The sequence below is a fragment of the Acinonyx jubatus genome, chromosome D1 (genome assembly GCF_027475565.1).
Source record: "Acinonyx jubatus isolate Ajub_Pintada_27869175 chromosome D1, VMU_Ajub_asm_v1.0, whole genome shotgun sequence".
NCBI classification, from domain to species: Eukaryota; Metazoa; Chordata; class Mammalia; order Carnivora; family Felidae; genus Acinonyx; species Acinonyx jubatus.
This window is the reverse complement of record NC_069390.1, coordinates 58,995,402-59,020,367: the sequence shown is the minus strand read 5'-3', so window position 1 is coordinate 59,020,367 and position 24,966 is coordinate 58,995,402. Positions and strand designations below refer to the sequence as shown.

The following is a 24,966-nucleotide window of genomic DNA, read 5'->3' as shown; positions in this document are numbered from 1 at the left end:
CCCTCACTGCCTTTTCAGACAGTGCAAGGTGATGCCTCCCTCCCCCACTCTCCTTCCATCCCTTGCCCTGGGCAGTTCCTCGGCCACTCTCCACCCAGCACAGGTTTGACAGCTTCCCCGACTTTAAGTTTGTGGTCCCAGAAGACCCCCAGATCATCTCCAGAGAAACTGGGGACCACTAATCCAGTATAATCCCTCACTCCATTTTACAGATATGGGAAGAAGACAAAGAAAGGCCCAGAGGAGACTCCCCTCCATCTGCCATCCCCAAGCCACATACCACAATCTCCCGCGGCGGCAAGGTGACAGTGGGCATGACATATACGCAGTCAGTGGGGAAGTCCCCACGCTGCTTGGTCCTCTCATTTATGCCGTTGGCCCAGCCTGAGTTCATGACCTGCTCTCCCGTGTCATGGTCCAGGATGATGAGGTCTCCCTTGGCAAAGCTGAGGAAACCTGACTCCTCTCCCGCTGGGAGGCAGGGGTGAGCAGGACCACAGGGGGGCAGAGAGAGAGGCTGGATTGGAACATCTTTATTTAGGTTGATGACCTACAAACTGTTACTCCCTGCCCCGAATAACTGAGGCCCAGGCCCACTCATGTCTGCTCACTTGTCACCCTGCCTCCAACTTGCCACAACCCTTCACACAGACGTGGCCACTGGAGTGTGCCACTCCCCTGCTCAAAAGCCTTCCATGGCTCCCCCTCTCCCTTAGGAGAAAACTCACACTCGTTGACATGCTCACAAGGCTGCTGTGGGCTGGCTTTCCTGACTTGGTCTAGCTCACTTCCTGCCCTGTCTCCCTTACCTCACCCATCCCAGGCAAACCAGTCGACCTGCAGTTCCCAGACATGCCTGTTTTCTCCAGCCTCTGTGCCCGGTTTGGGCTCTCCTCTCTGCCTCGAACACTCTGCCCCACATACCTCCACCCTGAACCCCAGGCTGCGTGGGGGCCTCTCCTCCAGGCTCCCATAGTTACCACACTGTCACAGGGACCGTCACTATCTGTTTTCAGCCCCTCTCCCCACTGAGAGTAGGGCCAGGGTCTGTTTTATTTCTGTCCTTTCCAAGCTCTGCCCGGAGCCTAGGAGGCCTGGGGGTGCTCAGTCAGAGTAGCTGTCACTACTGTTATCATTTGAAGATAGTGGGTATTTGGAGACTGTGGAGAAGGAACCCATGATGTCACCTGGAGAAGGTGACAGGTGATAAGTATGGAAGGGCCAGGGGAGGGAGATTCCCCACAGGGCACAGTTGGAAGGTGCAGAGTTTGGCTTTTGGTCCGGGTGGGACTGAGGGTATCTGGGGAAGGGTTGTCACAGGTGGTCTCAAATGTCAGGCCAAGATCAAGGTGTGTGATCTGCCCAATGCCCCTAACCCCCAGTGCCTGGCAGCCTGTGCCAGGAACCACTCACCAGGGTTGGGGTTGTCCTGCAAGGCCACCACGTACTTAGACCTCTTCCGGAGCCCTTCCAGGAAGGTGACCACAAGGTCACGGATGTCCTCGGCGTTGCTGGAGGTAAAGGTGTACTCATCCCCTTTGATGGTAGCCAGCGTGAAGCTGGGGGCTACCAGTTTTGCTCCCCTGCAGGACCAACACGGAGAACAGGGCCCAGCCGGGGTCAGTCCTGCCCAGCCCGAGTGAGGCGCAGCACAGCCCAGATCAGAGCAGCCCAGCGAGAGCAAGACACGACACTCCCTGAAGGAGACCAAGGCCAGCCCAGTCAGACATGGCCCAGGCGGGGGGAGACATGGCCCAGGCCAGACACAGCCCAGTCTGAGTCAGACCTGGTCCTGCCAACGTCACACACGGTCCAGAGCGAGGCCCACAAGGGCCCAGCCCAGTGCCCCTTTGGTGTCTAATTCCTACTCACCCTTTAGATCTCAGCCTAGCTACCGCTTCTGCCAGGAAGTCCTCCCTGCCCTCCCACAGCCCTCATCACACTTGTCCCTGCTTAAAAACAGCCTGTTCAATGTCTGTCTCCCCTCTCATCTGAAGGAAGCTGCAAAAGGGCAAGGACTGTCTTATCACCTTGCATCCCTGTGCCAGCTCATGCCTGGTCAGAGCTGGACATGCCCAGCTCCAGCCCATATCAGACACAGCGCAGAGACACTCCGATTAAGCCTCAGATCTAGGGAGGGCCTGCTGGAAACACCAGTCTATTCCAGGAAGCCACCCCCAGCCCTGCTCTTGCATGCTCCACACCTTTCAGTTTACAAAGAGTTCTCCCATTGATTTTTGCATTTCCCTCTCACCACTGTTACTAGAGGGAAGTATTAAGATTTTAGGGATGAGGACATGGAGGTGAGTTCCACCCGGGCCCCTGAATCCCAGACCAGGCTCTCTTTGTACACAATTGACTGCTCCTGACTGTCCTTCTAAGCCACTCACACCCATCTCAGAACAGCCATTAATGATGCACCATAAAGACCCCTCTGTCCCTATTAGGAGGAAGGTGCCTGAGAAGCCTGCACGGTGCGGCACAAACCGCTCAGTCACATGCGACCAGGACAGGTCACTGCACATCTTTGCACCTCCATGACATCCTCGATGAGGGCAGAAACTCCCCTTAAAAGCCTTCATGACCCCAGAAAGCTCCAGGAGCCCCCTCCTTCCCCATCTGCCTGTCCGTGTCTCCATCTGCCCCCTTCTTGCTTCAGACGGTGCTGAATCAGGACACTGGGGCTTGACACATCCCTGCCACTGGTCTCTGTGCAGCTTTGGACAACTCCCTGCTCTGAACTAAAGTGTAGTGTGGGAGGCGTTGGACTTACCTACTGCTGGACACAGCCATGATCTCAGGGAAGGACAGCTCCAGAAGCACCTGCTCCTGCTCATCCACAAAGTAGACACCTGTCCAGTTGACCGCCACGATAACGTCATTCTTGGGGAGGTTGGGGCCTGGGACAGAGACCCAGGCAGTGAGAGGGAGGCTGCCCCACACCCAGCCCAGCCCTTCCCAGTACTCATCGCTACCAGGGAGGTAGTAAGGGGGATAGGTGATAAGTATGGAAGGACCAGGAGAGGTAGATTCCCCACAGGGCACAGATGGAACGTGCAGAGTTTGGCTTCCATACTAATCACTTATCATCCATTTTACTGATGGGGAAACTGAGCCTCAGAGAGCACAACCTCCCTACAGGCCAAAACTCAAAGCACAGTGGGAAGAGAGTGCTGAATCAGGAAACTTGGTGTGAATCCTATCTCTGCTTCTGGTCTTTGTGCAGTTTTGGACAAGTCCCCGCCCTGGAGAGAGGTTATATATGGGTAGGGAGTTAACTGAGCCCCAAAGGTCCCTCCAGGCAGATACTTCATGATTCTGTGAAGGCCAGCACCGGCACAGGGCCTCACACAGAGCAGATGCCTAGTAATTAGGACCTCAGGATGTCTGAGCCAACAGCCTGCGTGGGTTTGGGCCCATGACCTCCGTGCTCAGCTGCAGAGTCAGCCCAGCCCATACCCCGGGCCACCTTCTTCCGTACAGAGTAGGTGTTTTAACTATCTTAATAGCCATTCAGTTGTTTAACCCAGAGTGTTGCTGAGCACTTGGACTGCGGGGAGGCAGGACCCACTCTGTGGATCGATCTGGAAGGACCAAGCAACGCTGCAGGCAGGAGCCTGGCTGGCTGGGGAGTCTGGTTCGGGCTGTTTCCCTCCTTCTGCTGTGGGCTGGAGCCACAGAGGGAGGGAGGGGAGAGGGCCTGGAGAAAGACTGGGAGGCGGGAAGGCTGAGGAGGTACCTGAGAATTTGTAGGCTTCATAAAACCTGGAGAAGAGCAAGGGCCACTTGAAACGGGCATAATTGACCACATCCTCTTTGACCTTCTGGGCATCAGTTCTCCTCTGGGCATAAATCCCCTGGGGGGTGGGGATGGACAGGAGAGAAAAGCCATCAGATAAGCTCTGTCTGGAAAAATCCCATGTTCATGCCCCCAAGCCAGGAACAGCCCTGGAGCTATTGTGTCCTCCTGTGCACCACGGCTCCACCCTAGCCCATCAGCCCGCAGCCACCCCCATCACTCCACAAGTCCCACCCGCAGAGAGCTCCCAATTCAGCACTGACAGAAAAGCCCACAATTCTGCCCAGCAGGCATGCAACACCCAGAGTCAAGGGTGAGTGGGAGACATCTGGGAAACAAGAACGTGTGTGGCTAAACGGGTGTGTGTACTGGACCAGGGAGAGGGAGTGGGGAACGGGCCTGTGAGAGCCAGGTCACATAGAAGTGTAGGCAAGGCAGCCACTGCAAGACTGGGCTGTTGGCAGAAGCTGACAGGTGAACCCGGGAGTCATGAAGACGGGAGCGCAGGGAAGGGTTGGAGAGGCCAGGGGATAATGCAATGCTGCTGGCAAGAAACCAAAGCACTGGCATTTTATTCTCTAAAAATATCCCTCGGAGCCCTATTAAGAACTCGGTGGTGTTGGAGCAGAACTGGATGTATCAACTTGAACTCATGGTACTTATCAGCTATAGACACAAACATGGGCAAAGACCCATGTGCGTGCCAGGCACTGAGAGAACCAGAAGCAGAGCCCTCCCAGGAGCAGAGAGCATTCAGGGATAAGGGGCTTCATGTCTCCAGCCTAATCTCAAAAGGTTCAGAAGAAATGCACGTCCACATGCAAAGAGAAGGGATCATAAAGCAAATGTGGCAACAATGTTACCAACCAGTGAGTCTGGGTGAAGTGGGGGGGGGGGGGTATACAGTTCTAGGTTCTTGAACTTGCAGCTTCTCCACAAGTTTGAAATTGTCCCCAAATGTTTTTACCACTCTGACTCTAAAAGCCATGTACATATGTGCACTCTGCGAGAAGACTGACCGGGGGATCTGGGGACCCACAGGCCAACAGGCTCTGGTCCAAGGGACAGACACAGCTATAGCTTAGGTGTGGGCTCCAGGGGCAGAGCCCAACTCTGTCTGCTTCACAGCTGCATCCCCAGGGCTCAGTACTGTGCCTGACTGTACTCACCCAAAGCAGAACAAGTTAACAAACAATGGCACCCAACCCAGAACACGCCACATGCCGCGTGCATGATGGCAGCGAACACCAAGGAGGCCCCGGGGAACGGCAGAGACGGAAGCTGTTTGCAACGTGGAATGGATGGGCTTCAGCAGCTGGCAGGGTGGGAGGGATGAGGGACAGGAAGTTGCCCAGACAGACAGAAGGGTAGAGGAAAAACATGCATCTCTTCTGCAGGGGGATTGGAGAGGGGGGCTGGCAGGGGAGCCAGGCCTGGATGTAGAGAGGGCGCAGGGTGGGTTCAGGGAGGAGTGGAGGCTTGTGGGCAGCTCGCCAGGGAAGGCACAGAGTAGGGTGGGAGAAGTGCATGGGGCGCCTGGGGCAGGGAAGAGGCCGTGTGGTGTAGAGGGGTGAGAGACTGCTGGTCTGTGGGGCCCCCAACCGGGCAACTCATGTGCCAAGATACTCTGCTCTTCCACAACCACAGCCAGGAGGCAGGGGGGCCCATCTGTCCCCCTCAGCGGCCAGGCCACCCCTCCTCTACTTGGGCAGCAGGCCCCTTAGCTTGGAAGAGAGCTACTTGGGGCTGGTAATGGGCCTGGGGCCTCAAGCAAGGGGGTTGAGGGGGCTCTGTACCTAAAGTTCCCCAGGCAGGAAGTTGGGCCGGAGTTCTTTTCGGCAGAAAGGAGGATACACTTGCTAGAAGCTCTTTCCAGCAGGTGCCAACACTCCTGAGCTGCAGCTCTAGCAAGCGTCTGCTGCCGGACCAGGGGACCCCAATATCCGTGGACCCATAGTTTCCCTCATGAAGCTGAAGGATCAGGTATGATCCATCTCTGCATCCCTGGCACCAGCCTAGAGTAGACAGCCTAAGACACGAGTGAACCGACGTCCATGGTGGAGACAGGCTGCTTGGGAGGCAGGCGGTTGAGGCTGCCATCCCGTCTCCCAGCAGCCCTGTGGGCAGACGCATGTCACCAGAGAGCCCCTCCTCCAAGACCCCGCCCTGCCCTCCTACCTTCTTGTGGGCAGCAATGGCCAGCTGGGCCCACTTCTCAAGTGTCTTCAGGGGTGTGATCTCACGGTCAGGGATGTAGGTGGGCACGAGGTTTAGGAGGCGCTCCAGGATCATCTCAGAGCCATAGTCCACAAAGTACTGCTGGGAGGCCAGCTCGGCCAGGTCATCCTCCTAGGTAGGGAGGGGGAGGAAGGTGCTGTTCACACACCCTCGGGAAGCCCTTCCAGACCACTGAAGCCCTCAGAGCCCTGCCTCCTCTAGCTGTTGACTCCGGCCTTTGGAAAATTCCATTCTCACTGATTCCCCAGAAGTTCTTATCTGCTTGGGGGAACCATGAGCTCCCTAGGGGCAAGGTCACATCCCTGCCTTCTCCTGGGTCTCCCAGCACCAGCACAGAGGCACACGAGCTGACCCAGAGAGCCAGCCAGCCCATCGGTAATGGGTCAGCCACCACATTCCCAGCCTGGTGAGTGGCTGGAGCTGACAGTCTGCCCTGGAGAACGGGGGACCTGGGCACCGCTGGTTCTGTCAGAGTGAGGGGCAGGCATCACCATTACCATCCCCATCACGACCCCACCCTGGGACAGTCCAAGTAGTGAACGACAAGTCGGCCATGCTGCAGAGGCTTCAGAAGGCCGGATGATGGGTACTGGCCATTTGCCCTTTCTCTGCCTGGGGTGGTGAACATCAGCCCTAGTGATGTCTGCCCGGGGCTCGCCAGGGCTTCAGCAGAGGGGGCAGTAGGAAAAGGCTCTTGGGTGTCTTGAAGGCAGTAGTGTTTTCCAACCAGTTCAAAGCTTCTCAGAATTTGAACAGCCGATATAGCTGTACTAATAATGCATTCTGCTTGAATATCAGCTCACCAACACCAACATCGCCATGATCGTCACCACCACCGTTACCGCCATCAACACCACCATCGTCTCCAACAACACCACTATTGTCACCATCACCAACCTAGCACTATCCTGGGCCACCAACCCACCGTCACCAACACCATCATCATCATTGCCACTACCCTCAGCACCATCTCCACCAACAACAACCGCCCTCTTCATTTCCATCCTCTCCATCTTTATTCCTCCATCATAATCACCAACAGAATCATAGGTACCATGAGAACCATCATCACCATCATCAAAGATAAAATAACGTGACACGAGTCTCTCCACGTCACTCCAGTCCCTAAAAGGAGACTAAGAGAATACGCACTTGCAAACTCTGGTCTAAATGAGCAGATCTCTTACTCCTTCAGCACAGAGTTTTCTAGACTAACTCAGAACAATACAGCAAGTTCTGAAGCACACACTCCATACCGTGCACCATCACCACAGAGTCACGCTATTCTTCAAAGCCTTTGTTCCTACAGGTAGTGTTAATCCAGAAGAAGCCTCAATCAGGCTAACCTCCACATAAGCTAATGGTGGGTACAGACAGTAACATTCATCCCAAATTTGGAAAACAGAGGGCTGTGAGCCGAGATTCGCGGTCACTCACCTTCTCACACCTGTACTCCCCAAACTTGACCCCTCGCACCACCTGCTGGTAGATGAGGTTGGTGGCCACGTTGTCTTCTGAGGGGTTGTGCCAGGGCGTGAAGACCTCTTTGCGGAAGAAGAGCCTCCAGGGGGCATTGCGTTCCTGGGCACCCTGCTCCTTGGCATACTGCTCACACTGGGAGATGGCATCCATGACATGGTCACTGCCACTGCCCAGGGAGGACACCTGCAGGTGCAGGGACGGAAAGGTGAGCAAGCAAGAAAGGCCTTACAAAGAGCCATCAGCCGTGCCAGCTGTTCTCATTCGAATGGAAAACTGAGGCTCAGAGAGGGGCAGGGACATGTCCGGGTCACCCAAGAAGCAGACCAGAATGGGATCTCAGGGCCCCGCCATGGGGTCTGAGTCAGCACAGCCACACAAGTGTTCCCATTTTCTAGTGTAAGCCTTGTGTGAAACTCTGATGGACGGTCACTGAAAACAAGGAGGTATCTGTAGGTGAGAAAAGTCCAGGCAAATGTCCCTGGACCTGCCGGGATGGGGCGGGTGGGCGGGGGGCACATCTGCTGCATGTGACGTGTCTGAGCGTAGAGGTGTAATCACCCACCCCTGGGCCCAGCCCAGCGGAGAAGGCTCTAGGCCCAGATGTGCCCAGGGAGGCACATCCAGGTAGTCACTAACAGGTGAAAGGAAACTACCATGGAAACCTGAAAAAAATGAATAAATAAAAGTCTGTTCCCATTTGCAAATGAGAAAATGGAACCTAGCTAAGTGGCTTCGTGCGCACCTCCAGCCTGTCTCTGCCATACTTCTTCCCTGGCGCCAGGGGAGGGTTGAATGGGCCCAGGTATATACAACAGAAGTGAGCTCTGGGTTTCAATCTCCACCGTACCGCCCGGTTTTTAGGTGCCCTCCACAGTCCTAATGAGTTGGGCAGAGGCGGAGTCACCACTAGCTGAGAGAAAACCGCACTCTGGAAGGTAAGTAACTGCATGAGATTGCCCGAGCCAGTACATGGCAGCACCAGAACGGGAGCCGGGGTGGCGCCAGGAGGGGGCCCTGCGGGGCGGCCGTACCTTATCAAACAGGGCAATGTAGAGGGAGAACCCAAAGCGGTCCTTGAGCGAGATCTTGTCAGCCAGCGCATTGCAGAGCTCCTTGGCCGTGGTCGCCGAGTCGGTCAGCAGGGTCTTGGTGGTCCCATCCATGAAGGTCACAGGCAACATGATGGGCTTCTTGGACTTAGTGGCCTGAAAATGACCAAAAAGTGTTTGTGAGAATCTTTTCACTTCAAACCAGTTCACGCCCTCTGGGTTCCTGGCTCCCTGCTCCCTAGGGTTTTAGAGCTGCCCCAGAACCTCAGACCCCAGCATCCCACCAGGACATCGCCTGTGCCTGGTCACAGGGGCCCAGAGGACCCTGCAGTGTTCCCTGCCCTGATGGAACCTTTACAGCCCCTGAGGCTGGGCACTGGGGCTAGGAGGCTGGGCACTGCCACAAACCAGGGGCTTCTGCCCTCACTTCATACAACCATCACAAGACCCTGTGAAATGAGGATCATTATTGCTAGGTTACAGAGGAAGCTATTAAGACACAGAGGGAACCCCCATCTGACCATAAAACCAGCAGATGGGAGTCAATCATCCATTGGATGCTTTCCTGTCCCAATAGGCCTGGGAATCCCAAACTTGAGGGTGGGTGCTTGAAGAACCATAGACTCCTAAAGCCGGGATGTTTCTGGGGCACTGGAGTGCACTGGGGATACACAAACATGCACACACACACTCGCATGCCTGGGTAGGGCGGGGGGCCACACCTGCAGCTCCAACCAGCTGGGAGGCTGTGTCCGGGTCCCATTGACAAAGGTCCTCCTGAGCCGCTCCTCACAGTAGGGAGCGTAGCCAGGCGGTCCCCCGTGGATGAAGTTCCGCAGGTACTGCAGACAGAGGGCCAGCTGAGGGGCCTCCACTCTGGCCTCATCAGGTCTCCTACTTCCAGCCCTTCTACCCACACTCAGGACCTGCTCAAGACCCGGCCACCCACATCCTCCGGGGCTAAGCCCCACCGCCCTTGGGATCAAGTCCATGTATCTCAGGCTGGCAGCAAGGCCACCATATTCTGACCCTGTTCAGTCTCAGCCACGCCTCCTGACTCACCCCACACGCCATACCCCCTCTCTTCACCTAGTCTAACTGCTTCTCTTTTACCAGAGCCCACCTCCCTGACTCCCCCGCTGGGCCAGTGCTTTCCTCCTCACAGCACTGACCAGCTAGGTTGGTCCTGCTGTCTGTCACCTGCTCTGCCTCTGTGTCCCCAGTGCCCAGGGCCTGGCACAGTCAAAAGAGCGGCCTGAGGGGCACCTGGGTGGCTAAGTCTGTTAAGCGTCTGACTTGGGCTCAGGTCATGATCTCACGGTTCATGAGTTCAAGGCCCTCATTGGACTCAGTGCTGACAGCTCAGAGCCTGGAGCCTGCCTCGGATTCTGTGTCTCCCTCTCTCTCTGCCCCTCCCTCACTCGTGCACACGCCGTCTCAAAAATAAACAAACAATGAAAAAAAAAACTTAAAAAAAAGTGGCCTGAAATCAACCAAAGTGCCTTCTCCAAGACCATAAGTGGAGGGTCCAGGAGACGCTGTTGTCAAATTTAGTCTCCTCATAAATAAAACGTGGCTGAAGGGAGAACAGAGGGAAGGGCTGGGAACCCGGGAGCCGGAGGCCTGAGAGGACAGGCGAGGCCCAGGTGAGGCCTCATTGCCAAGCCCCGCTGAGCTTCTTCCCCTTGCTCTCACCTCTGATACCCTTCCCACCGCAGGAGGCCCATGCCTCCCTACGCCTCCCTACCTTAACAAACTTCTCCGAGGGAGCAAAGCAGCCCACACAGAGAGACACGAGGATCCAGCCTCGGGCATAGCTGCTCTTGGAGGGGTTGTGAGTGAGCTGCTTGCTGATCTGGCAGTAGATCTCATCCCTGGGCGGGGCAGCAAGGAAGGGAGACTGCGTCAGAAATGAGCCCGGCCCCTCCAGGCTACAGGTGAGACACCCCATCTTGTCCCCTCCTGCTTGCCCCAGACCACCCAGGAGGAGACTGCGTGGGGCCGACTGGGGAAGGCTGAGCCCACGGCTCTGCGGAGCCAGTGAAGAGGGCCTTGCTTTGGAGTCAGGCTCATCAGGCACGAAGCATGTTCCTGACTCTAATCCAGATCCGCAGTCAGGGCCCCATGATCCAGAGCATGGTGCACATCCTGTTCTGGGGCACAGCAGCCACAGCCACCGGTGATCACTTTGATGAGAAGTCCAGGCTCCCTCCCTTCCTTGTCCCTCACCAGCTGGGTGGCCTGGCCAGGGGAGTTCACCTCTCTGCACCCCTCCCATAGTCATGACAGTAGGTACAATTTCTACTGATGGCAACCAGAAGGGCAGAAACAGCCAACCCATCTGGAGTTTCTCCGGGAGATGGCAAGGCAAGGGATTTGACTTACCCTTGAGATATTTCTGTAATGTGTGAATACAGTATTTAAGCGGCCTTGTATTACTTTTGTAATCAGATCAAAGCAATGAAGGTAGTTTTTTTGTTTTCATTTTAAAGGAAAACTATAATGCCTTCTTTACAAGATTTCTGTGAAGAAAAAATGAGCCAAGGCTTGCTTATAAAGCACCTGGCACAGTGAATAAATGCTAGCTGTTGCCTGCCTGTTCAGGGCCAAGGACAGGACCTCGATGACAAAGTGACCACCAGGGGGCACTGCTGCTCTTCCCTCTCAGAAGGGCGGGACTGGGCAGAGAAGGACGGATAATCCCATTCAGTGGTGCCCGGATCTTCAGAGGCCAGTGTCACTTCAAAATTAATTCTGAGGTTGCTAACTTTTTATCACGACAAATAAGGTCATTTAAAACACACCATAACACAATCTGCCCGCTATCTGTATCACCGTTATGTCGTAAAACAAACGTAATATTAATATTCAAAAAGTAGAAAGGGTAAAAATCTCAGAACAAAGAACAGTCCTTTAAATAAATCAGATTTAGATTTAGAAACTTCCTTATTGTTCCCATCTCATCACAGACCAGTAAAGACTTTCTCACCTACAGCTAGGAGCCAAGGCCAAGAGAAGGCAGGGATTGGCCATGGGCCCTCAGAGACGCCACACCCAGGCTTCTGCCTCTTGGCTCAGGGCTCCTGGCACTATGTTCTCTAGGACTGACAACTTTAGGTCTGATGGTGAGATAACTAGGAGGCAGATTCTTGCCCTTTCAACACACCTTGGACAGCTACCCTTCCTTCCTGGAGGCAGGTGGCCCTGGGTCCCTGAGTACCTCTGGTGAGGTAGTCCCTGGCCTCCAGCAGCAATGAAAAGATGCCTGACTGGAAGGCAGGAAGTCTGGGAGGCTAGTGATCCCTGGCAAGTCTCTTCCCCTGTCCGGACCTCAGTTTTCCCATTTGTCAAATGGGCTCAACGCCCCACCCAGCCTCATCCTGCCGCCCTCCCAGCCAGCATGCATGAGTTCATGGGGTCGGGTCTCCTAACCAACCATCTTGTGCAGATAGAGTCCTCAGAAAGTCCTGTCTTCCCTCCACTGACCTAGCAGACTTGATTCCTTTATTGCTCCTGGTTACTCTTGGATCATCCCATCTCCTCCCCAACACCCCAGGGACCCGAACAAAGACCTTTCCCGGGCCTGGGGGGGGGGGGGGAAGAAGGCACTCACGGGATTCCCAGGCATGCTAACCACGGTAAGCCTGCACACAGGCCTGGGTTGGGTGCACCAAAGGTGAGCTGGCAGGAATAGATTATAAGAATATAAGGAATAGGCAGAAAATGCATCAGGTAATGAGCACAACTGGTGCCTTGCCATTTACCAAGTGCCTGCTATGTGGGTCCTATCTTACACACTCTCCCGAGTTTGATCTGCCCATAAGCCTATTAGGTAAGTGTGATTATTATTCCCTCTTCGCAGATGAAGAAACTGAGGCTCAGGAGATGAAACAACTCTATCAAGGTCACATGGCTAGCTAGCAGCGGAGCTAACCCCAGGCCTGTTCGGCTTAATCTGTTACCAAGGTGACAAAGCCACAACTCAGCCACCAAAAGCCTTTCAGGGCCTCCGCACTCCAGAGACTGTGGGATGCCTCCCACTAGCCGCTCCTCAGGCACTGACCGGAGCGCTGGCCGCAGGATGCCATTGCCGATGATGAAGTGCAGCTTCTCCAGGTTGGATGTGGGTCGGTCCTCCAGCATGCTATTGCCCTGCACAGTGGACTCCCCGTCGTGCAGCCTCTTGGTCACCTGGGCCAGAGGGAGGGGACGAGGCTTGACCCAGGCAGGGTCAAGTGAGGGGCCCTGCCTCATGTCCGAGTCTGCCTACTCCCCTGGAGAGCAGATCCTGAGAATGGCCACATGAGCTGGCTCCCCACCACCGTGAGAGCCCCAGCCCTGTCCTACCCCCGCCCTGTGCAGAGCTGACGGGTCCAGACAGCTGGGCAGCACTGGCCTGGTGCCACACACTGGGGACAAGGTTCCTCTGCAGTTTCCTTAATACCACCCTCCACCCCCTACCCCAGGGAAGCCCTTTCAGCCAGGGACCTGCTCTTCTGACTCGTAGCGGGACCCCAATCTCTCCACACAACCCTAACAGCCAGAATACACACCCTGGGTTCCACCCGCCCAGTTCCCTGTGAACAGCCCCAAGCCTGGGTTCTTACGGACGTGTTTCTCCTCTCTGGTTCCACACAGCCCACCGTGCCAACCTGCACCCTGCCCAGAGTCCCGGAGCGAGAGCAGGGAGTGGCAGGAACATGCCCCTGCCGGCGGGAAGGCGCAGGAGATCCTCACGTCTATGGGGCACCCACAGGTATCATCCCATGCCATCCTCTCAGGAACCCAGGAAAAAGCAGGCATTTCCCCCTTTGGGCCTTTCAGATACCCAGCGGTGGAGCCGGGATTCCAATCTGGGGCTACGTGGCTATAGGACTGGATTTGAGCCTCAGGTGGGGAAGAGGACAGTGGCAGTGGCAAAGCAGGCTAGGGAAGCCCTGAGGAGGAGCCTGAGTCTACTGTAGAGGGGCCTGGACAGGCTTCCTGGAGGAGGTGACTCCCAGGCAGAGAAAGAGGAACTTTAGGCAGAGGGACTGATGTGTGCAAAAGTAGGGACACGTGGGAGCCAGTCCCCCTGTGCTGTAAATGCCTGTGTCTGCTGCTCTCCCTGCCTGCACATTCCTGGAGCACAGGGCCAGGGCGGTGCTGCTCAACAAAAGCGAGGTGACTAACTGAGAGTTCAAACAAACCGTTACTGTTAATGCCCATGGGCACGCCCACTCACAGAGAAGTTTGAGGCATCTGAAAGGTCCTTGGGTCAAATGCAACGGGTCCCTGCCCTGGCAGGAAATGTCCTCCCTCTCGCCATCTGCCTCTCACCCTCCCCAGCTCTCCAGTCTCCTCTTCTGGGAAGCCCTCCCTGATCCGGCCCCAGTCTATGCTCCCCGCCCTCTACTTCGCACTCTGCCTGCCCACTAACCCCCGACATGGTCCAGCCCAAGCCCCTGGGAACAGGCCACATCTGCTCCCTTTCCCACTCCCCGTGGTCCCCCCGGCTCAGTCTTGCCCCACCCTGGGCCTCCTAAGGCAGCCCAGGGTCTGGTCTAACCTCCTCTGTCAGTTTGGACTTCTTCTTCAGGGTCAAGTGCACCAGCTTGTGCCTCATGCTGCTCTTTTTCTGCCCCTCCGGTAGCTGGGCCTGCAGGATAAACAGGGGTCAGGGTCAAGCACCTGGGCCCAAAGTAAGGACAAGAGCAGTTGACAACGGAGCTATGGCTAGCGGGTTGTGCGTCTCCACACTGACGTTTACATCCACACTGCCCCCCACCAGCCAGCTGATGATGGGAAAACGGAGACCCAGAAAAGTGCGGGCGCCTGCCCAGTGCCTCCCAGTGAGTCAGTACTGGTGCTGGCTCTGACTGCAAGGCCGTTGGTTCTGCCACCTGGCCTCATTCAATCACGATCCACGCCTTACAGTTTACAAGACGTTCACACGTTTGTTCCCACAAGGGGACAGAGGATAGTGGGGGTCAGGGAGGTGAGGCAGAGGCAAATTTTAAGGGCTCCTTCTGCTGAGAACCCTGAGGATGGGGATGCGGGCGGCCCTCCCTACTGGCCTGGGAGGGACATGGATGAACGGGGGGGTTGGGGGGGTGGTAGCAGGGCCTCACCTCCCCCTCGCCCTGCAGGGCCTGCAGCTCCCTCTTGTAGGTCTTCTTGCCCAGGGTCTCATAAATCTTAGTCATCACAGGGATCTTCTCACTGCCGTCACTCATGGCGGTGTGGTACTTGGGCTCAGGGAGGTCCCCCATGAAGCGCAGGATGGTGATCCAGACCGCCAGGGCCGCCTGGGGCAGAACGTGTCAGGGGGCATGGGCATAGGATACTGCTGAACCATCAAAATGGCCTGGGGGTCTGGGGAGAGGGCTGGAGAGGGCCACAGGAGGGCTACGGGGCCCGGGGTACCAGGGTGAAGTCAGCCCTAGTCCCACCCCCGGGGACCTGCCATCTGGGTGCCCGCACAGCCCCAGCCCTCACCAGCTGGTCGCCCTCGTCATCATGGTACAGCAGCGGCTGCCTGAGCGGCCGCCGGGTATAGGTGTGTGTGGTCGTGCCCTGGAAATACGTGGCGGCGAACTTGGCGAATTTATACTCAGAGAGGTCCTCCTCATCCTCGTCAGGCAAGGGCAGGGCTGCGTCCAGGTCTTCCTCCACCATCTCCCTGCGCCCGCGCTCCAGGTCCTGAGGAAGCCAGAGAGGTTCCCTGCCACGGACCAGACTCGGGCTGGCCCTGCGGCCCCCCAACCTGTCCCTGTGGGGCCAGCTCTTCCTCCACGGGGTGGAACACTGCCATCCTGTTGCCCAAACAGAGTCTGGCACGTGGTAGGTCCTCAGTACACGGATGAATACAAGTTTGTGAATGAATAAGAGTTGGCCCTGGAGAGGGACAGTGACTGGCCCAAGGCTGCATGGCGAGCTTCTGGCTGAACAGGTCAGGGGCTGCATGGGCCACACGTCTTACTGCTGCCCTTTGTGCCCAAGGGTCAGGGGGACTTTAAGGCAAACAGGCACAAAAGGACGGAAGGCCTGTCCCCAGCCTGGTACCTCGAAGCCACTAGGTGCTTGGCCCTCCTGGCCTGGCAGGCCGCCTGAAGTCCCCAAGAAGCCAAACATCTTGTCCACCATGTCCGAGTGGTTGATGGGCTCATGGCGGGCTCTCTCCATCTGCTCCAGGAGCTCCTTCTTGCGCCGAGCCTCCTCCTTCTCCTTCAGCTCCCGCTCTGCATCCTCACGGGCCAATTGGGCCAGGCGCTCCTGGGAGTTTGAGAGGATACAGAGGAGACGGCCTTGGGGAGCACGCCCTCCTCAGGGAGCCCCAGAGAGCCCCCGCAGCTGCCAGGCCTCAGTCCCAGCCTCCCCCCGGGCCCTCCTGACTGCTGGGAAGGACTGAGCCTCCAGCCTCTCTATCCTCGGCCCCACCCTGCCCAGCCCTCAGAATCCAGTGCAGACAGATGCCCAGCACTGGGCCACAGAGAAGCCTTGAGACAAGTCCAGAGTAATCCTGCCTGCCCGTCAGGGCTTAGCTGGGAACCACCTCTTCCAGGAAGCCTGCTCATCCCTCCCCCGCCGGAGGGGACCACACCAACCCGGAAATCCCACAGCTGTTGGGTTGAGGCTCTAGACCAGCGCTGTCCAATAGAAATATAATGCAAGCCCTGAATGGAGTAGCTTTATGCAAAACAGTAAAAAGAAATAGGCGAAATCTATTTTAATAATATATTTTAGGGGTGTCTGGGTGGCTCAGTCGGTTGAGTGTCCAACTCTTGATTTCAGCTCAGGTCATGATTCCAGGGTCATGGGATCGAGCCCCACTTCGGGCTCCGTGCTGAGTGTGGAGCCTGCTTAAGATTCTCTTTCTCTCCCTCTGCCCCTCTCCCCCGCTCGTGAGCTCTCTCACTCTCTTGCAAATAAAAAAATACGTATATATTTTTATTTAACCCAATAGTTCTAAAATATGTCAATACGTAATTAATATTTTAAAAATAGTACTGAAATACTTCACGTTCCTTCTATTTTACTGTCTTCAGAAGCTAGTATATATTTTACACTTAGAGCCCTTTGCCATTTCAAGCACTCAGCAGCCCCATGCGGCTGAGGCTCCCGTACTGGCAGCTCTCGCTCTGGCTCTGGCTTTTTATCCGTGTTATCTCCCAGCTAGAAAAGGTGATGGGCATGGCGCCTCTTACTCTGGAGCCACGGCCCCTTGTCCTCAGGCCTGGCACGGGACCAAGCACCCAGTGCACGGATGAAGGCAGGCTGTGTGGACAGAGGACAAATCGCCAGTGCTGTTGAACCAGCGAATGGACATCTGAGGTCTGGGCCGCTCAGCTCACCTGATGCTTGCGTTCGGCCTCCTCCTTGGCCTTCTTGGCGCTCATCTCCTTCCGGAGCTTCTCCTCCTCTGCCAGCCGCATTTTCTCAGCCTCCAGACGCCGCAGGTACTGAGGGAAGGGGCAGCCAGGTGGGCACCGTCACAGTGCTTCCTGCCAGCTCTGGCCCGCGCCACCCTGAGTTCTGGGACCGGGAGTGACTCTGCCAAATAGTTTGGCAGACGGGGAAACGGAGGTACCTGGAACTCCCCCAGGTCACACAGCAGGTTGGGGACATCGGTGGCTCCCGAAGCCAAACCAGCTTCATCACAACAGTGACTGGGCCCCGGGCCCTGCCGTTGGCTGGGAGGATGGAAATGAGGGGTCGATCCCAGCTGTGTGCATTCCCCACAGGAGGCATGGTCCCAGGGCCCCTCTGCAGGTGTCGGTGTAGGGGGGACCTGCCTGCCAGGGGTGGAGCAGCACCCCTCAGGGCACACAAGAGCTGTGGACTCACTCGAAAGCCCTCACCTCGGCCCTGAGGCGCCGGTGCAGCCTGCGGGCGATCATGCCCCGGGCGTAGGCCTGCACGGTGAGCACGGCCCAGAGGCGGTGACGGAAGGCCTTGCGCACCAGGTAGGCGCGGCAGCGGGCCTGGAATCCGATGATGCGCCGGCGGGCCAGGCGGTACTTCTGGTGCAGCTTCCGGGAGCGGTGCAGGGCCTGCAGCCGCAGGAAGCCCAGCCGCATCTGCAAGGACACGGACCGGCTCGGAGCCTGCCGCCCCGACCCCAGGCTGACCCTGGCCACAGGAGAGTCGCCGCGCTGGGCTCCGCTCTGACTGGTGTGCCCCAAAGCTCTGTCTTCTCTCGGACTAGGTCTCCCCAGAGTTAAGCTGTTTCCTCGCAGACAGAAGTTTTCTAGAAAGAGGACTTGGCTTCCCTTGAGGGCGCCCCCCCCCCAACCACACCCAACGAACCCCCGTCCTCAGACCAGGAGCTGGTCTCCTTCCTGTCTGCCTCCCCGGCCCCAGGTCCGGACTGTAGCCCGGCTGCTCTGCAGAGACCCATGTGACACACCCGCCACCAGCATCCTCCAAGCTAATGGCCCAGGTGCTCACAACCCATCAAAACATTCCAGAAGAAAAGTGTCAAACTTTGTTGACTAGATGAGAAAAGCTTCAAGAAGCAGACTTGGACTTTGGGCTGGAGGAAGGGTAGGGGCCAGCCAGGGCAGTGGCAGGAGGCCAACCAGGCCCCGGGCAGGGTACGTCCTGCTGCTACGGCAATGGGGCCAGGTTCAAAGGCCTCGCGAGGCAAAGAGCAGCCCCCTGGGGAGGCTCACCAGCTCATAGTTCCTCCGGCAGTTGTGGCCCCGCCAGTGCCTCTGGATCAGTGTGGCAGCATTTTTCAACTTCAGGAAGTTAGATCTGGAACAGCATACAGAAGGATGTCAGAGCAGAGAAATAGTGCCCAGAGGCAGCCAGGGTACTGGTAGGGTTTGGAATCAGGAGAGTAAGGCTGAGCCCAGCTCTGTCTCTCCCAGCCACGTGACCTTGGGCAAAGGCATATACCTTCTCTACGCCTCACCTTCCCCGTCCGTAAAATGGACACAAAAACACCCGCTATTCCTGCCTCCTAAGTTTGTCACATATGCCTATTAAGGTAGGCACTTAGGAGGTATTTACTGAATAAATGAATAATAATAAGTAAATAAGATAAAGACTAAAAGCTTGGATCACTGTGAACATTGTTTGTTACTAACTTCCCCACTTTAGCGATGATGAAAGGGAGGCTCAGTGAGGTTGGGACAAGAGCCCACGTCTTCTGACAGACTATGAGCAAGCACACTGCTGTCCCTTGCACACGTGAGGCAGCTTCTATAGGATGATAGTCACCTTTGACCTGATGGAGGACAAAGAGACCACACATCACACAGCAGGTGTCTGCCGAAGGCAGAAGTAAGTAACGGAGGGGAGGGTGGGTACGTCAGCGTGTGAGACAGTCAGCGAGCCAGTATCTGGATGTGCATAAGCAAATGAGCAGCTGTGGGAGGGGATGGACAGATGGATGGACAGAACTGATGGAAGAGCAGATGGCGAGAGGGAGGGGGCAACCAGATGAACTGCTAAAGGGGCAGGTTGTGGGTTTTTGTGGAGCCGCAGTCACACTCCAGAGTCAGCCCTGCCCGTGTGCGAAGTGTCACAGCTGTACACATGCCTCTCACATGGAAAACGGGACACAATCTGTAATTTACGAAACCTCAAATTTCCTCTTTGGGAAACTTCATCAGGCACCCGAGACACAGGACCGTCCGCGTGTGTGCCTCGGGTGTCCACGTGTGCTTGTATGGAGGGCAGTGGACCGTGTCACTGGGCGTATGTGGCACAGGTAGGTGGGTGTGAGTCACGTGTCCGTGCGTTCATCGGTGTTAGCATGATCGCGTGTGCATGGCATGCATGTGCCACGTGCACGGCGCGTGTGCATGGTGCGCTCGTTCCTGTGTGCGTGTGTTTACTCCTAGTGTTCATTCAGGGGCACAGAGGTAAGCCAAACACACACACATCTGTATGTGAGCCGAGGTGGGCGAGCTGGTCCCGGCACTTACCGGTCTTTGAACCCCCGGATGACTTTCTGCAGGAGGATGACTCTGTCGGTGATGGCCTTGTCCCGTTCCACCTCCAGCAGCATGTCGTGGTGGTCCTGGAGTGCAGAGCTCCTGAGCAGTGCCCTCCTCTTCACAGTCCGGGGCTGAGGCCCTCCCCACACAGGCCCTCCCTCCCTTCCCTCAGAGCTCCCTGCCCTGCTCTGGCCCCATGGGACAGCCTCCCACAGACGAGGCTCTTGGCTGTTTCCTGGAGGCCTGGCGGCAGGGTGGGACAAATGGAGTAGGAGGAGCTTAACCCGACTGGAGGGGTCAGAGAGCCTATCATTCACACACAGGCTTCATCCCTATGGCCATCTCTGCCCAAGCCCCCACTCTTCTAAATGTTTATTTATTTTGGGGGATGGGGTGAGAGTGGAGAAGCTGAAAGAAGAGAGAGAATCCTAAGTAGGCCCCACCCTCAGCATGGAGCCCAACACGGAGCTCGATCTCATGACCCCGAGACATCAAAGCTGAAATCAAGAGTCGGATGCTTAACCGACTGAGCCACCCAGGTGCCCCCCACACCCACATTTCTAAAGGTCTCTGTCACGTGGGCGCCTGACCTGGGCCAGACCACTGCCATTTAACTCCTGGCCTCTGTCACTCCTGCTCTGGCCCTCCCTCAGGGAGGAGCCCTCTTAAAACACAAATCTCATGGTGACCTGAAAATGACACCTCGGTTCCCAGGGTCAAGCCTGGTCTTCCGCCCGGTACTCCGGCCCTCCATAACGCAGGCCCTGCTGACTTCTCTAGGCCTCTCTTCTCCGCACACCCAGGCCCCCAACCCTCCCTCCAGTTAGACAAAACCTCGGACATTCAATACAGACGAATCGTTGTGTCACTCCATGTGTCACCACAGTGCTAAGTGCTGGGATGGGGCTGCAGTGAACAGGCAGACCGGGGCCCTGCCCTGGGGAGGCTGAGCCTCATGGGGGAGCCACACCCATCAGATAATCCCAGACCACCTCACTGTGCACAGGGCCTAGCAGGCTGTCTGGAGGAACGAATGAGAAGTAGGTGTCTAGGCTCTCGAAACAGTGGCACATTTCTGAAGAGCCCAGGGAGGTGAGGATGGGACAAGGACGGTCCTCAGAGCTCTCTGGACACCATCGTGTTGCCCGCTTTCCCTCACTTCCCCACACAGGCTAGGAGCCCTGCTCTCCGCTCCAGGTCGGTGCACCCACCACCTGGGCAGCTCACTTCCCCTCTCCCTGAAATGGGCGTAGCAGTCCTACCTCCTACGGCTGCTGCGAGGACTACACAAGGTCACGGATAAAAATGGATAAACGGCCCTGCCTGGCACAAAGGACGAGCTTTCCGGATGGCAGTAGTGATTCGCACAGGCAGGGAACAGTCGGCAAGGTTTTCTGATGAGGGGAAAAAGGCTCCGGGAGATGAAGGGACTGGCCCACAGCCCCTCAGCCAGGGCAGAAGTAGACCGTCAGACCCCAGATTCTCTCCTGCTGGGGCTGCCTCCTCCCTTCCGTCCTGTAGCTCTCCCGCAACTGCCCGGGCCCCACCCTCCCAGCAGAGGAAGCAGCCCTGCCCATCACCCAGGACAGCCAGAACTCTAGTACAGCGGAAATGGAAATGGGGAAGGCGGCCGGCTGGGAGCTCACACTGTCCCTGCTGCAGCTGTGGAGACACGGCCAGTTCCCAGCAAGCTCTACCCCAAGGCCAAGGCCAAGACACCCGCGGCCCAGCTTCCGGCTCCCAGCCCTGCCCCCTCCCAACGGCCCCATCCCGAAGTCCAGCCCCACTGAGCTCCAGGCACTGCTTAGGGAGGGTGGGAACAGGCCCCTAAGAGAGGACAGAGGGGGTGGCATGTGGTCTGTCATGGCCCGGGTGAACCCTGCCTGGCAGGAAATCACAGGAGGGGGCCTAAAGACACACTCAAGAACCCCACCCCCTAAACACATCCCATTTTACAGCTGGGAAAACGAGGCTCAGAAAGGGCCAGTGACTTGCCCAAAGTCCCAAGGCGGGCAGGCAGCCAGCCACAGGGTCCTGACTGAATCCAGGCCTCCCTGGTGAGCCACCTCTGACCTCACCCCCCAGATCACAGACGGTCTTAAAATCCATTTCCCCTCCCCCACAGAGGAGGCCGAATCCCACGTCCCCATCACAGACTGCAGAAGACCACCGAGGCCCAGCACAGACCCACCTGACAGAACTCCACAGAGAACCCCAGGACCCTGTCCCTGCCGTGATGGGGAATTCACATATCCACGAGACAGCGAGAGACAGCGGCTATGCTCACCTTCAGGAAGATCTTGGTTTTGCCAATCTGCCAGTCGTCATGGGTGCCCAGCACAGCCTCGGCCATGCGTTGGCATGTCCCCCGAAGGTCGTCCTGGGGGGTGCACAGGGAATGGGCAGCCCCACCAGTGAGTGACAAGGCCACCTGAGTGTCCCCCTTCCAAGACCAGGAGGCAGGACTCTGCTCCAGGTTTGCACCAGACTTGCTGTGTGACCCTGGCCAGGTCCTGCCTTCTCTGACCCTCAGTTTTCTCCCTAGCTGGGCAGAATGACCACAAAACCCTCTCCCGTGTCTAACGTCTGGGGCGCACGTGGCAGCCCTGGTCTCGTCCACTACATCACGTGTGTGAAGTCCATGCCAGCTGAGCCCCCGGAAGCCCTCTACTGGCTGATCCCCGATCTTCCCCACCGTACCTGAGGCGGCCGGGCTGATGTCACGCCCAGCACTCTGTGCCAATGAGAAAACCAGTGCCCCTGCCCAGCCCAGAGCTGGGACCCTCCCTCCCGCCTCCTCTGCCCCCCAGCCCTGTACCTGCTTGTAGGCCGGCTTCACTCCGGGCAGCAGCACCCGGTACCGCTCTACAAACTCCACGAAGCTGTAGCGGATGGGGTAGCCGGCCCGGCGGATTCGGATGGTCTCCATCATCCCTGAGTACCGCAGCTGGCGCACACACAGGTGCCGGTCGAACAGCTGCCGGGCACAGAGCCAAGGGCGTCAGCACCGGAGGCTCCTACTCGGAGCTCGGCCCCACTCGACCTTTTCCCAGCCACACAACAGATGAGAAGCAACAGTGGGCCGACCCTAGATCTGCAGTTTGAACTCACTTAACAGCACAAAATGAGACCCTCGCGTGGGACGAGTCTCATGCTCTGGGGGCACAGAGGAGAGACAGCTTAACTCCCCTTGGGATATCTCGAGGGGACTTCCCGGAGGAGGTGGTCTTTGCTCTAATCCTGTCAGGAGAAAAAGCACTGGAGGAGGTAGGGTGAACGCATGCAAAGGTGTGGAAGCCTAAAAGTGCAGGACATGCTAGGGAACATCATGGAAACGGAGGAAACTAATCCACGCCAAGGTTATGGTTGTGCAGGTGCCGGGTGCCTTGCTCAGCCCCAGGGGGTACCCTTCATATTACAGCCATGGTAGGTTTGCAGCTATTCAGACGACTTTCTGGCTGCTGGCAGTAAGGCGCCCTAAGGAAGAGACACTCTTTTCTCATTGTCACAAAATCATGTTTGTGACGGCAGCAGGTGGTAGAGGGACTGAGAGAGCCTCGGAGGCCAGGCTAGGGAGGCAGCAGGGAGTGACCAGGTCAGAGTTGCATTTGAGACCCACTGGCTCTCACTGCAGTCGGGATGGGGACTGGAACAAGGAGGCAGGAGACCAATGAGAAGGTCCTGCTGCTAAGGTTCAGGTAACAGATGCTGAGGTCTGGGTCCAGAGAAGGTTCTGGAAGCATCTGAAAACAGGAGAGTGGGACCCAACTGCCTTGGCAATGCCCTGGCCTCATTCCCCCCAGACCTCCTGCCCTAAAGTGGGAGCTCTCTGTGACCCTCCTGCCCCTTCAGACCCAGTCCTGGGACCCATGGGGGATGGGCCAGCCCACCCTGGGAAATGTTTTCAGGCAGGAGGCAGGGCCAGCACATAGCTGGCTGGCTTCCGCCACCTGTTTCCTCTCCCTTTCCTCTCCCTCCAGGCACTTTCCCTGGCCCAGCCCTGGCCTCCCTCCTTCCGTCCCTCCCCAGACCCCTCAGGCCCCAGCTTCCCCCTGGGCCTCTAAGAGCTTTGTGGTAAACAACACCTCCCAGAGCTGTGGAAGGAGAGGGCCTGAGTGAGGGGTGGCCAGGCTCCCAGCTCTGCAGCGTCAAGTCCCTTAGCCTCCCTAAGCCCGCAGTCACACGTCCCAGATGTGGAGCCATAACGGTCCCTCCTTCAGGTCCCTCTTTCACAAGCTATTGGGAAGGTTGAATGGGGCCATGGAGAGAATCCGGCCCACGCCGGGCACACAGAAGGAGCCCGATGTTATTCAGCAGAGTCAAAAATGAGAACCTTCCCAACCAGTCAGAGGAACCTGGGAAGGCTTCGAGGAGGAAGTGGTGGTTGCCAGGACCAAAGGAGAGGGGGCTTTCAAAGTCAGGGCCACAACAAGAACCGAGGCTGACTCCTAAGGGTCTCCATGCCTATTGCACGAAATCCCCCAGGAGATGAGCCCAGCTTAAAGGCGGTACAGGATTTGAACCTGTGTCAAGCCCACTGCAGAGTCCAGGCTCTTTCCGGGGGACGTGCTACCTCCAGTAAATCGGAACCTGTTCTGTAAACCCCTCAGGTGCCCTGCCATTCCCCAAAGAAGACAAAGTCTCAGCCCAGCCCCTCCAGCTGCCCCAGGATGGTCCCTGGCTGCCCCAACCCGGGGACCAGGGTCACTTACCATGGGCTTCTTGAACTCATTGGGCTTGATGCAGCGCACGAAGAAGGGCTGGCAGGCACCCAGCGTGCGCATCAGCAGCTCCAGCGACCGCTTGAATTGGCTGCTGAGTGTGGGCGAGCGCTTCCTGGTCTCGGCGCCCTGGGGGGGACGGACCACGGTGATGGGAGGGGCTGACCTGTGCCCCCTAGGCCCTCCAGGAAGGGAGGCAGGACGGGAGGTCAGCAGGCTTAGGGCCTGAGGGAGAGCCGCCCTGGCAAACGGTAGCCTGCTTTGGGGTTTTCTGTGACTGGCCTCCTCTGGCTGGTGCTGGATCTTAGACGTACCCCTTGGGACGCCCCTCTGGCATCCTGAGCCTAAAAGACGCCCCCCTGGGACCTGAGCCTAAAAGAACCCTGCCCCGGGAGTGGGGAGCCCTGGGTTCCCACAGGAGTTGCTGGGTGACTCTGGGCAAGGCCCAGCCCCTCTCAGACTCCACTCTGCCTTGCCGGGAATGAATGAGTAGCCTAACTTGGTCACCTCAAGACACCGAGGTCCTCCCTCGAAATGGGTCAGACAGACCACCTCCTTAGCTGTGTGATCTTGCGCAGGTCAGTAAACAGCACTGAGCCGGTTTCCTACCCGGGAACAGCGCCATCTAACTAGCGGACGGGGCTGTGACAAGGGTGGGCACAGACCTTGTCTCGGTCAACAGCAGCCTGGGAACCCATGGGTGTGTCAGGCGCTGCCCTCTCCCCTATGGGATTAGCTGGTCAGCAGCA

The 24,966-nt window shown here is 57.2% G+C and overlaps 1 protein-coding gene across 3 annotated transcripts in view; it reads right to left on the bottom strand.

Moving 5' to 3' along the window:
• MYO7A (myosin VIIA) overlaps positions 1–24,966 on the bottom strand; it is an 83,618-nt gene that overhangs the window by 13,355 nt on the left and 45,297 nt on the right. For 2 of the 3 annotated variants that reach the window (XM_027039594.2, XM_027039592.2), the window contains 21 exons: positions 24,209–24,346; positions 22,315–22,473; positions 21,784–21,876; positions 19,485–19,579; positions 18,222–18,306; positions 17,409–17,627; positions 16,902–17,009; positions 15,613–15,822; positions 15,046–15,249; positions 14,679–14,855; positions 14,117–14,206; positions 12,632–12,759; positions 10,316–10,442; positions 9,291–9,410; positions 8,551–8,724; positions 7,475–7,702; positions 5,978–6,148; positions 3,740–3,857; positions 2,774–2,900; positions 1,414–1,697; positions 281–471 (listed from right to left, as the gene is read on the bottom strand). In XM_027039594.2, the coding sequence (XP_026895395.1) occupies positions 281–471; positions 1,414–1,697; positions 2,774–2,900; positions 3,740–3,857; positions 5,978–6,148; positions 7,475–7,702; positions 8,551–8,724; positions 9,291–9,410; positions 10,316–10,442; positions 12,632–12,759; positions 14,117–14,206; positions 14,679–14,855; positions 15,046–15,249; positions 15,613–15,822; positions 16,902–17,009; positions 17,409–17,627; positions 18,222–18,306; positions 19,485–19,579; positions 21,784–21,876; positions 22,315–22,473; positions 24,209–24,346 (3,246 nt within the window). The remainder of the gene's footprint in view (positions 1–280; positions 472–1,413; positions 1,698–2,773; positions 2,901–3,739; positions 3,858–5,977; positions 6,149–7,474; positions 7,703–8,550; positions 8,725–9,290; positions 9,411–10,315; positions 10,443–12,631; positions 12,760–14,116; positions 14,207–14,678; positions 14,856–15,045; positions 15,250–15,612; positions 15,823–16,901; positions 17,010–17,408; positions 17,628–18,221; positions 18,307–19,484; positions 19,580–21,783; positions 21,877–22,314; positions 22,474–24,208; positions 24,347–24,966) is intronic. The other variant, XM_027039593.2, reaches the window with a different exon arrangement.